The sequence below is a fragment of the Parasteatoda tepidariorum genome, chromosome 9 (genome assembly GCF_043381705.1).
Source record: "Parasteatoda tepidariorum isolate YZ-2023 chromosome 9, CAS_Ptep_4.0, whole genome shotgun sequence".
Classification (NCBI taxonomy): Eukaryota; Metazoa; Arthropoda; class Arachnida; order Araneae; family Theridiidae; genus Parasteatoda; species Parasteatoda tepidariorum.
The window spans coordinates 49,119,999-49,134,083 of NC_092212.1; the positions used below are offsets into that span (position 1 = coordinate 49,119,999).

Below are 14,085 nucleotides of genomic sequence, written 5' to 3' on the forward strand. Positions count from 1 at the left end.
TATAACTTCGTAAAAAAAAAATTGCAAAAAACTAAATTTTGAAGATATTCAAATTGCTATTTTATTTAGTTATAAAATAAGTTTTACAACAATGTTCAATAAATTTTTTTATATGTCTCCCACACATGAGCAGTTTGAATATACACTGACATGAAATACTGCAGTTTTGAACGATTTTTAAAATTTATAAGTTTATTATCGCTTGGAAAATTTTGTTGAAAACATTTTCAGCTGTAGTTTTAAAAAAAAATCACGAATAAAAAGTCTTTTTTTTTTGCTGTATAACTCCATGAATATTTCAACTAGGTTTATAAGACTTTATGCATTTATTTCATAGAATAAACATTAAAGTATATATTGCAATATTTCCTTGCTTAGGGTGCTTGGACCCCTTATTGTCAATTTTACTTCTTGCCATATTTCAGAACTTACTAAGCGAATTGAAAATTTTTGCGCTTAATAAAATTCGTTTATCCAAAGATATTTCACGCCAAAAAACTTAATTAATATTTATTATTTTTTATCATTTTATTTAAAAATAGTAAAAAAAAAATTTGAATTGTAAGGTATACAAATTTTTAAATACATTTTAAAGAACGTAATTTTACATGGCAAAATACAAAATTTGAGCAAAATCGGTCGAATAGTTCCTGAGAAATCGAATTTTAAATACCTTTTTTAAAACTAGATTTCACCGGAACTATTGGACCGATTTCGTCCAAGTTTGTATTTTGTCATACAAGATTACATTCTTTAAAATAATGTAAAAATTTGTGTATTTCTAAATTTGAATTTTTTCTGACTATTAATAAATAAAATAATATTCGCTAAAAGTTATTTTTTGAATGGAATTATCTTTAGAGACAAAATCTTACATTTGTGTGCAAAATTATAAATTTGCTTTAGCAGTTCTCGAGTTATGGCGAAATACGCAAAAAGTGAATTTAGCGTTAAGGAGTCCAAATTTTGGACCGCCCTCCTGCTGCTTCTCCTAAACTATTAGGACCACATTTCCCGGATTGCGGCTACCCCATATTTTGGAGGCCAAAAATCCGAATCCTTTAAAAAAAAGTTATGTTTATTTAGAGAAAGTACGCATGTGTGTCTGATTTCGTAACTAACTATATCGTCGGCACTAATTACCATATGAGGTTACCCCTTCAAATCTGTAAGATTGAGTCCTAAAAGTGAAGATTCGATCAAAAGTTATTCATGGTGGTCAGTTTTTTTTTTTGTGCTCTGTATGTCGGTTATTCTTCAGAATCCATCGACCATAATTAGTATGCATTCAATTAGTAAATTATTAAAATTAAAAGGATGAACTTTTTCTTTAATTGCTTTGAACATTGAATTATGAAATGAGCTATGTTAATAAGATTAACATCTCATAAAATCTGAATGTGAACAAATAAATAAGAATTTCATCTCTAAAATCTGAATATGAATAAATACTAGAATTTAGTCAGGACAAATTTTAATAAAAATGAGTAAAGATTGAATTATTGAACACCAAAATTTAATAAAACTCTACAACCAAATTAATATTTTCACATACCTTAATTACATAATAAAAGGCTTATGCAATAATTTTCAAAATCATTGAAAGCAAGCTCAAGTAAAATTTTAAAAGCGAAATAAAATGAGCTGTATGCTAAACATTTAATATATCATTAAAAGTTCTTTAATTGCTTCGATGTCATCCCTCTGTTTCAGTTTGTCAATTATGTTTTGTACAATACTGTCATCACTGTAACGGTTTAATCTCATTATAAAGACCTTGACAATAGATACATCATCCACTAAAAACCAATGTATAAAGCGTTCGATTGTTCTTTGTTTACCCCCAGTCTCTGCAAATTTTGGATCAGTCTTTTCCCTAGACAAAAGGTCAGTAAGTAGATCTCCTGTTTCCGTGTCACTACAAATTTGTTCGGTTTTCACCGTTCTCAAGTCTATTTGATCCAAGTTAAGCCATGATAAGAACCTATCAGCTACATTCCAGTTGTTAGACTCTATGCATTTACATATAATTTCCCTTCGCGATTTTTTGAGAAATGCTCGTTTGAATTTCATTTCTTCTTCAGGGTCTATAGCAACGTTTTCTCCTTCCGGCTCTGGAGCTCTGTTCTTTNCAATGTCTTTTGTTCCTTCGGGATCTGTGGCAATGTCTTTTGTTCCTTCGGGATCTGTGGCAATGTCTTTTGTTCCTTCGGGATCTGTGGCAATGTCTTTTGTTCCTTCGGGATCTGTGGCAATGTCTTTTGTTCCTTCGGGATCTGTGGCAATGTCTTTTGTTCCTTCGGGATCTGTGGCAATGTCTTTTGTTCCTTCGGGATCTGTGGCAATGTCTTTTGTTCCTTCGGGATCTGTGGCAATGTCTTTTGTTCCTTCGGGATCTGTGGCAATGTCTTTTGTTCCTTCGGGATCTGTGGCAATGTCTTTTGTTCCTTCGGGATCTGTGGCAATGTCTTTTGTTCCTTCGGGATCTGTGGCAATGTCTTTTGTTCCTTCGGGATCTGTGGCAATGTCTTTTGTTCCTTCGGGATCTGTGGCAATGTCTTTTGTTCCTTCGGGATCTGTGGCAATGTCTTTTGTTCCTTCGGGATCTGTGGCAATGTCTTTTGTTCCTTCGGGATCTGTGGCAATGTCTTTTGTTCCTTCGGGATCTGTGGCAATGTCTTTTGTTCCTTCGGGATCTGTGGCAATGTCTTTTGTTCCTTCGGGATCTGTGGCAATGTCTTTTGTTCCTTCGGGATCTGTGGCAATGTCTTTTGTTCCTTCGGGATCTGTGGCAATGTCTTTTGTTCCTTCGGGATCTGTGGCAATGTCTTTTGTTCCTTCGGGATCTGTGGCAATGTCTTTTGTTCCTTCGGGATCTGTGGCAATGTCTTTTGTTCCTTCGGGATCTGTGGCAATGTCTTTTGTTCCTTCGGGATCTGTGGCAATGTCTTTTGTTCCTTCGGGATCTGTGGCAATGTCTTTTGTTCCTTCGGGATCTGTGGCAATGTCTTTTGTTCCTTCGGGATCTGTGGCAATGTCTTTTGTTCCTTCGGGATCTGTGGCAATGTCTTTTGTTCCTTCGGGATCTGTGGCAATGTCTTTTGTTCCTTCGGGATCTGTGGCAATGTCTTTTGTTCCTTCGGGATCTGTGGCAATGTCTTTTGTTCCTTCGGGATCTGTGGCAATGTCTTTTGTTCCTTCGGGATCTGTGGCAATGTCTTTTGTTCCTTCGGGATCTGTGGCAATGTCTTTTGTTCCTTCGGGATCTGTGGCAATGTCTTTTGTTCCTTCGGGATCTGTGGCAATGTCTTTTGTTCCTTCGGGATCTGTGGCAATGTCTTTTGTTCCTTCGGGATCTGTGGCAATGTCTTTTGTTCCTTCGGGATCTGTGGCAATGTCTTTTGTTCCTTCGGGATCTGTGGCAATGTCTTTTGTTCCTTCGGGATCTGTGGCAATGTCTTTTGTTCCTTCGGGATCTGTGGCAATGTCTTTCGTTCCTTCGGGATCTGTAGCAATGTCTTTCGTTCCTTCGGGATCTGTAGCAATGTCTTTTGTTCCTTCGGGATCTGTGGCAATGTCTTTTGTTCCTTCGGGATCTGTGGTAATGTCTTTTGTTCCTTCGGGATCTGAAGAAATTACCTTTTCTTCAGCGTCTGAAGCTACAGTTTCTTCCCTTTTATGATTTAATGCAAAGCACCACGAAAACATTTTTTTCGCAGGTTCCCAATTGAATAACTTATCTGGAAATTCATCATCCGTACAATTTTCAATACCATTGAAATTTGATTTGAAAGTTGGAAAAACTTCAATTTTATTGTGGCCTAGCCATTTTTTGTATTCTTTTCTTTTTTCTTCAGGAAGACACCACTGTATTAATTTGTCTGCAAGTTCAGGAGTGTCATCTTTTAGCACATATTTTGTGCACATACATATAGATCCCACTTGATACATCAATATATCCTTAAAGCTCACGCGCACATCTGGTGGCAGACACCAACTAACAAAGTTATCTGCTGTCTCCGTGTTTGCAATACAAAACTCTCTGGTTTCTTTTTGTCCAATTTCACCCAAAATAAGTCTATGCTTGAAGCATAACACTTCTTCTGCGGGTATACACCAACGAACAAATTGATCTGCTAAGTCTGGATCTGATTTCCAAAGAGCAATGCACGTTTTTACTCCAGCCTTACACGAAATAAGTATATTCTTAATAGCTAGCATATCCTCGTGGCTCAATTCATATTCACTCCACTTCAAGCTTTCTTCGGCTTCATTCCACTTTTTGTTTCTTACAAATTCCAAGCATTCCTTCTTTGACTTTAAAAGAATTACTTTCAGTTTGTAAACTCGCACTTTCTCGGGAGTAATGAAACAAGAAGAAACTAGTTCGTCAAATAAATCCACTCTTTTACTATCTAAAAGCATAATAGCAAACTTAAACCCACTATCAGATATCATGTAAGGAAATCCTTCATTTTCTGTAGAAGATTCTATAATTGCTTTTATGTTTCTCCTGTCCCTTTCTGAGAACGATTTTAGGTTATACAATGATTTAAATAGTTCAAGAATGTTATTTGCATAGTCTTGAAATAAACGCATTTTAGCATCCTTTGGGCTGTCTATCCAGATATCCATCAGGAATTTTCTATAATCGTAGAACTTTTCTTCACCATACCAAAAGTGACCACGCCCAGGTTCGATCCTCTTGATTATATTTAAGAGAAGCAAACTAAAAACACTCAACGATAATCGAGGCCAAGATGTTTTCCAGAACTCCAGAAACATTTCTTGGTAAGGCCAGCACAAAAAGCCTTCAAAAACTTTGACGTAAACTAGATGTTTTATTCTCCTATCGGACAGGATGAATTTGACACTAAAAACCTGTCTCCAGAAATCTAGTTTTTGTGATTGAGACATAGCTGAAATGAGCGAATAAAATATGTCAGCGAAAAAATTATCTGGTACCCAAGATTCTTCAGCACAGTTATAGGTTTTATCTCTGAAAACAATCCAGTCGTCGACTATGTTCATATGTTCATTGGATCTTATTTCTCTCTGTACTCTGTGTCTGAATATGCTAACAGCAATATCCGTTAGACAACTCTGTCTTGATCTTGTCCTTTCCATGCAGTAATTTACAGCTAATTGGGATCCACTAGTTATAGCAGTTTTTAATCTGAACTGATCGAGTATGTCATCTCCTTTTAATTTATCCAATTCTCCCATAGCATGATATGACCAAAATTTAATTATATCGGGTTGTTTTACAAGTTCAGGCTCATTTGCATTATAAACCAATTCTTTGTCTTGTGTCGACAAATTATTGAACAATCCTGGAATGGCCATCCACTGACAGTAGAAACTAGCCAGCTGAAACCTCTGTAAATTAGTAGGCGTTTTTTCTGACATTTTTGTTTCCACTCTTCGAGAATCGATTATACCTTCACGAGTAAACAAAGCAGAGTCTAAAAATTCAACGCAAAAGTCTCTTGAGAAACCAAAAGTTCCCATATAAAATTCAATCCATGTTAGCATCTTGAAAGCAATGGTAAACACCGCACCAATCACTGCTTCTTGCTCACTCATCTCTAAATTAGGATAATCTTCTAACAAACTTCCTGTTACGGTTTCGATTTTTTCATCCCAACTCCTTTTGCGATCCTCCGGTGTGTCTTGATGCGAATAAATCCCAGAAAAAACTTCCAGTTTGAAAATATCTTTGTTGCATATTTCAATTGCAATTGCTACAGGATCAAAAGTGTTCGGAGAGGACATGTTGCTAATAGATCTTAAATTGTACTTATGAAACTCTGCTTATATTTCTTCCAGCTGTGGTAGCATTTATTAGTATCTTGTCCCTTAAATTGCAAAAAAAAGTGTTCCAAGATGATTTGTAGTGTATATTAAGCAATGGGAATCCTAGAAATTATAAAAATGTATAAGAATACCGAAAATTCAAAATTTTAAAATAGTTCAATTTTGGTCAAAAACTTATTTAAGAAATGCGTAAATTTTATTTTGAAGGAGTTTTCCATATTACGTAATTTCTATTTTAACATACAACAGGGCTTTATCAATTGTTCACGAGCTCTCGCCAACCGCCGAAGTTACATTGCGACTTTATTAAGATCATTTCACTATTCCAATTTTTACTAAACAGAGACGAAGAAAATTTTCTGTTGCATTGTGGATAATTTTATTGTCTTACAAAATTTTTTAGTTACTAAACTATGGCTTTATTTAGACACGGTTGAAAAATATGGATCATTAAAAGCAATAAAAGTATGAAGAAGAGTGTTATAAATGTGACATATTTAACTTTACATAAGAGCAGGGGTCTGCCTAGGCTTTTCTGAAAGGTACCTTTTGAGAAAATTTAGACACAATGTGAAATATTAAAAAATCAACACAAAATATGGTTAAAATATGAATTTATCGTTTCTTAAGGGACACAAAAATAAAATTTTAAGGAAAAGTATTTTGTGAAACTACCGTTTTTCCTAAAGTTGAATTTGTGAAGGTACCGCTAAACGGTAGTCAATTCTGCCTGGATAGACCCCTGAAGAGGTACCAGAAAGTAATGTTTTTTGACATTCAACTCAAACAAATAATTTTAACAAGTAATTTTTTATAAATTATGAATTCCTTCTGAACTCATTATCATTATGTTGAAAACGAATTATGAATTTGTTTTCAACAATTTTTTTGTGATGTAGTTTTCAAATTTTTAATGTCAAATCAGTAAATATGATTTTATTTTTTAGGTAGTTAGGTAGATACTTTATTTACGTCATACTTGAGCTGCACAATGGGCTATTGGCGACGGTGAGGATGACCCGAAGACATGACATCGCAATTTTGATCCTCTGCAGAGGGGATGGGTCCGCTGCTTTGGTAGCCCGGCGACCTGCGCGAAGTCGAGCACTTTACGGTAGAACAGTTTAACGAGGTCCGATGCCGCCCTCCCTCGGTCCCTACACAGACTGATCAAAGTGATCACCCACCCGCTTACTGACCGCAGCCAGTGATGCTGGACTCCGAAGTTCTACTGGGAACCGTGTCTTTATGATCAGTCCACTGCGGGAGAGTGTTTTTTAACCAAGTATTTAGAGATGGCATTTAGGATTTTGCACAACTTTTCAAATTTATGACGCAGAAGATGTGGTAATCGGAATAAATCGAAATTTTATGGCATTTTGTCAAGTAAGTATGAAGTCCAAGATTATTTTTTGTTTTCCTAAATTATCTCCTACGCAGTGTGGTCATGCCTTACGGTGTTGCAGAAAACGCCTTTGCCGTTGACAGTCACTGGATACAAAGGCTAAATTATCAGAACGAAGCTTAACTTAAGGTGTAATTAGGTGTCGTTTATAATCCGTGTAAAAAATAATTTTTATATCTATATAATCTACTTACGTTAAGAAAATTGAATTGTAAGATATATAGATTTGTATACTTGAAATAAATCCAAAAATCCAAACAAATTACAAAATCCAAAATATGAAAGATATATCAGTTGACTATTTATACTCTGTTTTAATTAACATGCCTTTATACTCTGAATAAACATGACATTTATTTGAATTCTTTTACTTAATAATTAGAATTAGTTAGCATATTTGTGGTCAACCCTTTAAACTTTTATGTCACGAAAACATTATTATTAGAAGAAAAAGAAAGAATTATAAGTTTTTACTATTGGCTAACTGTACACGACAAGAGCTAAGAGCCCAAAAAACATCAATTTACGGTGCNGCACTTTACGGTAGGACAGTTTAACGAGGTCCGATGCCGCCCACCCTCGGTCTCTACGCAGACTGATCAAAGTGATCACCCACCCGCTTACTGACCGCAGCCAGTGATGCTGGACTTCGGTGTTCTACTGGGAACCGTGTCTTTATGATCTATCCACTGCGGGAGATTTTGTTTTTAACAGAGTATTTAGATTTGGCATTATGGATTTTGGACAACTTCTCAAATTTATGACGCAGAAGATGTAGTAATCGGAATAAATCGAAATTTTATGGCATTTTGTCAAGTAAGTATGATGTCCAAGATTATTTTTTGTTTTACTGAATTTTCTCTTACGCAGGATGGTCATGCCTTACGGTGTTGCAGTAAAACGCCTCTGCCGTTGACAATCACTGGATACAAAGGTTAAATTGTCAGAACGAAGAACTTTAAACCTAGTCTAAACAACGAAGTTAAACCTAGCTGCATTGCGAAACGAAGTTTAAAGAAACACCCGCAGCCTGGTCAAAGTTAAACCAACAAAAGATTTATTTACTCGATCCAAGTGTTTAGACCATGGGTTTCCAACTAACATGAGGCCGGGGGCCATAATTAAAAACACAAATCCAATGGCGGGCCGCAACTTTATCAAAATTTTATGTGCGACTTATGTTTGAAGGAACATTTAAATATTACTGTCAGATTTTTACCAAGTCGTACAAAACAAAAGTATTGAATTGTAAATTAAAATAAGAAGTAGATTTTTAAAAATATTTAATTGCATATTAAAAAATTCTGGCTACAATAACTTTAATGTGCACCTATTTGTTAAACAATTAATGAGCAACAGATATCTAATTGTTAAGATATAAAACTTTAAAAAGGTTTGTATTAAAACTTTCATAATAGCACACAAAATGTTAAATGACAAAATTGCGGTTTGTTTGCTGCAACCACCAGAAAATAGATATTTACATTTTGAATTTAAAATTTACAAATGTGTGTGCAAATATTTTCGTCCAAAGTGAGTGGTTTCAAAAAGTTAAATTGGAGAATTTCTTCGAGAAAATTTCTGATACTCACATTCTAAATTATAATCACAAAATACAAAAAATGAAATAAAAAGAGCAACACACACGATTAATTTTGCATTTGAATTAATATTTTCTTGGGTGCAATATCTGAGAAATAAATTTTTTTGCGCCGTTGGTATGATAAATTTCACAGAAATGAAGAAATTAGGTTTTTATTAATGAGAAAAGTATTTTAAACCCATATAGATTTTTACAAAAATCGTCCGCAGAAAAATTACAACTAATATATTTCAGTTCGCGGGCCACAAAAAAAGGCTTCGAGGGCCGGATGCGGCCCCCTGGCCGTCATTTGGAAACCACTGGTTTAGACTGAAGGTTGATACTTACATTGTGTCCAGTTATTAACACTTAAAAGCAACGAACGACTTTTGGAATCTTATGTCTGATTCTGCAGTTCTCCGTGGAAATCTAGGAGAAAAACTGCCTTTTGCGTAGTGGATTATTACAGATTAAACAGTACTTTTTATAATACGCAAATGATAAAAGTCACTTAATCAGACAGAAAAAAAAACGCATCTATCCTGAATAAATATTTTTTTTTCTCGACGGATTTGAATTTTTGACCATCAAAGTAGCCGCAGTCTGGAAAATATGCCCACAATAATTTACTCAAAGGAACGATCAGAAATTCGGTCCCCTTAATGATAATTTCATTTTTTGCGTAATTCAGCATAGTTTGGAGACTTTTTAAATTAATCAAAATGTATTTTTGCACGCAATAAAATTCTTTTATCCTAAGGCAGTGGGAGGCAAAGTGCGGCTCCAGAGCCGCATGTGGCTCTTTGGCTCCTTAAGTGTGGCTCTGACACAAATATCCACGGAAGGCGCAATAATATTTTCATTTTAAAAAAAATTGGTAAGAAAAAAATTTACATCTTATTTTGATAAATTAAAATCCTCTTAATGCTTTGATAACCGAGTTGAAATTTTCTCCTCTTGAAATTGACTTTGGTGGCTTTGAAATACAATTGCTGGATTTAAAAAACAAGGAGATATGGCGCTCTAAATTCGAACTTTGTGTTGAATTGGAAATATTGGAGAAGAAAAAAGATGATCTTAGTACGCAACACAAGTGGTCTGCTTTGAATGACCTGGAGAAGGAAGACATGATCAATTTCAACGCTTGGAATAGTATTCCTGACTCTTACTATCAGCTGAAAAAGCTCGCGTTTGCTGTTCTTTCCCTTTTCGGTTCTACATATATATGCGAACAATCTTTTTCAAGCATGAACATTATCAAGAGTAAACTGAGAAGTCGTCTTATTGATGAGAACTTGGAATCATGTATAACATACAAACCTGACTTACTCAAACTTTCCAAGGAGAAGCAAGCACATTGTTCGCGTTAATAAATATTTATTAAGTATGAAATTTAGTTTTATTTAGTGTACTACTCATTCAGTGTAATAAAAGTTTACTAAACAAACAGATTTGGCTTCCAATTTTTTTAAAAATTGTTGTAATGTTCATATTTGGCTCTTTGGCTAACAAGTTTGCCGACCACTGTCCTAAGGTGTAATTAGGTGTCGTTTATCCTCCGTGTAAAAAATAATTTTTATATCTATATAATCTACTTACGCTAAGAAAATTGAATTGTAAGGTATATAGATTTGTATACTTGAAATAAATCCAAAAATCCAAACAAATTACAATTATTTGAATTCTGTTACTTAATAATTAGAATTAGTTAGTTAGCATATTTGTGGTCAACCCTTTAAACTTTAATGTCACGAAAACATTATTATTAGAAGAAAAAGAAAGAATTATAAGTTTTTACTATTGGCTAACTGTACACGACAAGAGCTAAGAGCCCAAAAAACATCGCTTTACGGTGCCCAATTATCAGTTGATTTAACTTATATAAACGTATGAATTTCGGAAACTCATTCAATACATTTTACACGCTTAAAGCTTACTAAAAATTTTAAAAAGCTTTTTTTTCCTGTAAGTAAAAATTACATGACAAACTCTCGTTACTATTTATAAGCAGAAAATACTCATACAAAATAAATTTAAGATTTTTTTCCTTAATTTTAAGATTACTAGGAGACTCTGCTCACTAGCCTCCGTAATTACTTATCATTCACCTTTACTATTTTTTAAATTATAAGTCTACATTTAACAATTTCTTTCGAGTTTACTTGCAATTATTCACTCAGAATTTGTAAATTCGTTTATTTATACACAAATTTAAGTCTATGCTCAATTCTTAATCGATAAAAAATTTGGAAAATTCCATCCAGCTTCCCACCAAAACGAAGATCTTAAAATCAAATTAATTGTAGGTAATAAGTTAGATTAATAACTCAATCTAAAATATTTTAGCAGAACATTACTGGAAAAAAAATGAGTTGAGAAAAGGTTAAAGCAGAATAAAATTTTCTCGAAAATAATGAAGTAGGAGAAATTGGAGTAAAACAAACAAAGTAAACGATTTAGAAAAGTTTTATAAGACCATTTCGCTTAATCAACCTATTCTCTTGTTTTCCGAAACTGTTTATCATCAACTTATCATAAGCTGTTACAAGTTGCATTGCAGAAAGAATTTTTAAAAAAATTAAATTTGCAAAGCGTCATGTAACATTAAACTAAAGCGTCAAGCCTAAGAATTTTTTTTTTCACAATGTTTTTACTATTTAAAATGGCACCCCTACAAAGTAGTACTAATAGGGAAATAGTTGAAAGAAATGCAATGTGCTCAGGTATAGTTAAGAAAAAGATTTTATCGAAGATAAAGTAGATGAAATTGGTGCAAAACAGAGAAATCTTAATATTAATTTAAGTAAAATTTAAAATTTAAAATTTGAACCTCATTTTGATCGGATTTGTTTGAATTTCGGAAGGGGTCAATTTTTATTTTGTTTTTAATTTGCTATGTTCAAGTTTTTATGTTTGTTATAATTTTTGCTATTTATCTGTAAAAAAAATGTGCTTTTATATTTTTAAAATTATATCATTTAATTTATTTTGGAAGTGTTTATTTGAGATTGTCCAATTTACGTGCGACTATATTGATGTACCATGAACTACCATTCTGTTTTTCCAAATTCTAGAGCTGTATTGAGTTTTTTTTTCGCACATCGCTTCGGAATGAGGCGAATTGAAGCTTCTAATTTATACAGCACATACTGGTTTAACTGATTTTTTGTCGAAATGTTTATTGCTGCGTTTCCCATAATAATTTAGTTGGCATATTTTTAACGTAGTTGTAGAAAGTTGCATTGCAGTTTTTTTAAAAGATTGAAACTTTCCTTGACACCTTTCTATATGATAAAAAGATATGTATTCAAAATTGCTCTTAATGGCAAAAGAGCCTGGATCAGCAACTGATCAACTGTTCGAAACGTAAAAAGATTTAAAGAGTAAAAACATAGCTGAATTACTTGATAATTTTAATAACATGGTAATTTTAGTCACATTATAATTTAAGTATTGCAAATAACTAAGTAAAAAATATTGGACTTGAAATTAAAGAATTTAAAATATAAAAGTTATGTAATTCTTATCTTTCATCAGATATGAGGTATTCCATGAAAATTGTGTCACAAAAGTTTATAAAACACTTTTAGAACAACCTCAATGATAATTCAAAATATTTTTGTCATTTAGCACATTTTTAGTTAAAATCGAAAAATATTCAAAGAAATGGGTAATTTAAAGTAATGTACAATACAAAAATCTTTGGTTTCACTTAATTTGGTTCATATATTTAACTACACATGATTTTATTTTCAATAGTTTGATAAAGAGCGAATAAATTTACATTAATTAGATTAGATCTTTTAACTTTATTATAAAAAGAAATCTAATATAATTTTATCACCAAACATTTTTTTTATATAATTTCACTCGTGCTATTAGAATAAATAGAAATGAAATTTCAAAGAATACTGTAATCATAATGAAAATTTTGGATGATGAGAAAAAATACTCATTTTTGATTTCATCAATAAAGACTAAATATCAAAGAGAGAGACTAAATATCAAAGAGGCTCAAAAGTTAAATGCAAAAAACTTAAAATTTACGTTTTTTTATTAAACCAAGTCTTTTAATTATAGTATAATTAAGAAGCTTGATTTCAATAAAAGGATATTAATTCCTGCTTTAAAAATATTAAATCAAAGTCAAGCTTTAATTTAAAAATAAACTTCATTAAAATTTCATGGAAAAAAAAGAAATAGAAAATGCTATTACCTTGAGAAAACTTTACATTCGAAACAGTGACAACAGTCTCCTTCGTAATACACGTATAGAGAAAAATTTTATCTTTAAGATTTTAATGTCCAAGAGTTGAATTGTCTTATTATAAATCCATCTTTTAATGGGGCCTTCTTTGATCGAGGAGAACAGTTCAACCGTAAAACGCTCTGAAACGGCTAGAGTCATGCGTCAACCCAGGCTATATGTTTAATTTTTTCTTTTATATATTTATTTATTAAATTTCATACATATGCAGGCTTGTTCACTCAATTCAAAGACCTCTTACCGAATTGAACAACAGATAACTAAAATTAGAGAAAGACTGTCTAACGATATATCCAGAGGTTACGATTGGATTCGTACCTGTTACTTTCGTGCTTTGTCGGAAAGACAATCCATGGAGGCCTCTTATTTTCTACTTGAGAAGTTATACTGTAATTTGTGATATCGGTTCTTCCATGTGGAAACAGCTTATTCGCTGTTCTTCGTATTTATTTATTGTTATACTTAAACACGCACACTTTTGTGTGCTACTAATAAAGACATCGTATAAGCCCTTGTACAATTAAAGAATAGACAGCACAAATTAGAGAAGGACATCACAAAGATATATTCAAGGTAACAGCGGGAGTCGAACCCACCATCTAAATGTTACAGAGTATTTGACCAGAGATTGCTCGCCCAGGGAGGCCCCCTGTTTTTTGAATTGAACATAGAAGTCCACGGGTCTCCGTAGGATTGACTAAATGTCCCGCAGTAGACTGATCGTTAAGACACGGTTTCCAGCAGATCACCGAAGTCAAGCATCACTGACTGCGATCAGTGGGCGGGTGGGTGACCACTTGGATCAGTCTGCGTAGGGACCGAGGGTGTGCGGTATTGGTCCTCGTTAAATTGTTCTGCCGTAAAGTGCTCGGCAGGTCGTCGGGCTACCGAAGCGGAGGTGCCATCTCCTCTGCAGAGGATCAAAATTGTGATGGCATGTCTTCAGATCATCCTCAGGGATGTTTCCCAGACCGTCGCCAATAGCCCATTGTGCAGCTCTAGTGCGACGTAAAT

General features: G+C 33.6%; 1 protein-coding gene across 2 annotated transcripts in view; it reads right to left on the minus strand.

Moving 5' to 3' along the window:
* Window positions 1-1,457: 1,457 nt before the first annotated feature.
* The window catches only part of LOC110282735 (uncharacterized), a 17,166-nt gene continuing 4,538 nt past the window's right edge, over window positions 1,458-14,085 (minus strand). The window contains exons 1-2 of one of the 2 annotated variants that reach the window (XM_043049950.2): window positions 13,021-13,328; window positions 1,458-5,919 (exon numbers count right to left, since the gene is read on the minus strand). In XM_043049950.2, the coding sequence (XP_042905884.1) occupies window positions 1,660-5,775 (4,116 nt within the window). In that variant the 5' untranslated portion in view covers window positions 5,776-5,919; window positions 13,021-13,328 and the 3' untranslated portion in view covers window positions 1,458-1,659. Of the gene's footprint in view, window positions 5,920-13,020; window positions 13,329-14,085 lie in introns of those variants that run through there. The other variant, XM_071185336.1, reaches the window with a different exon arrangement.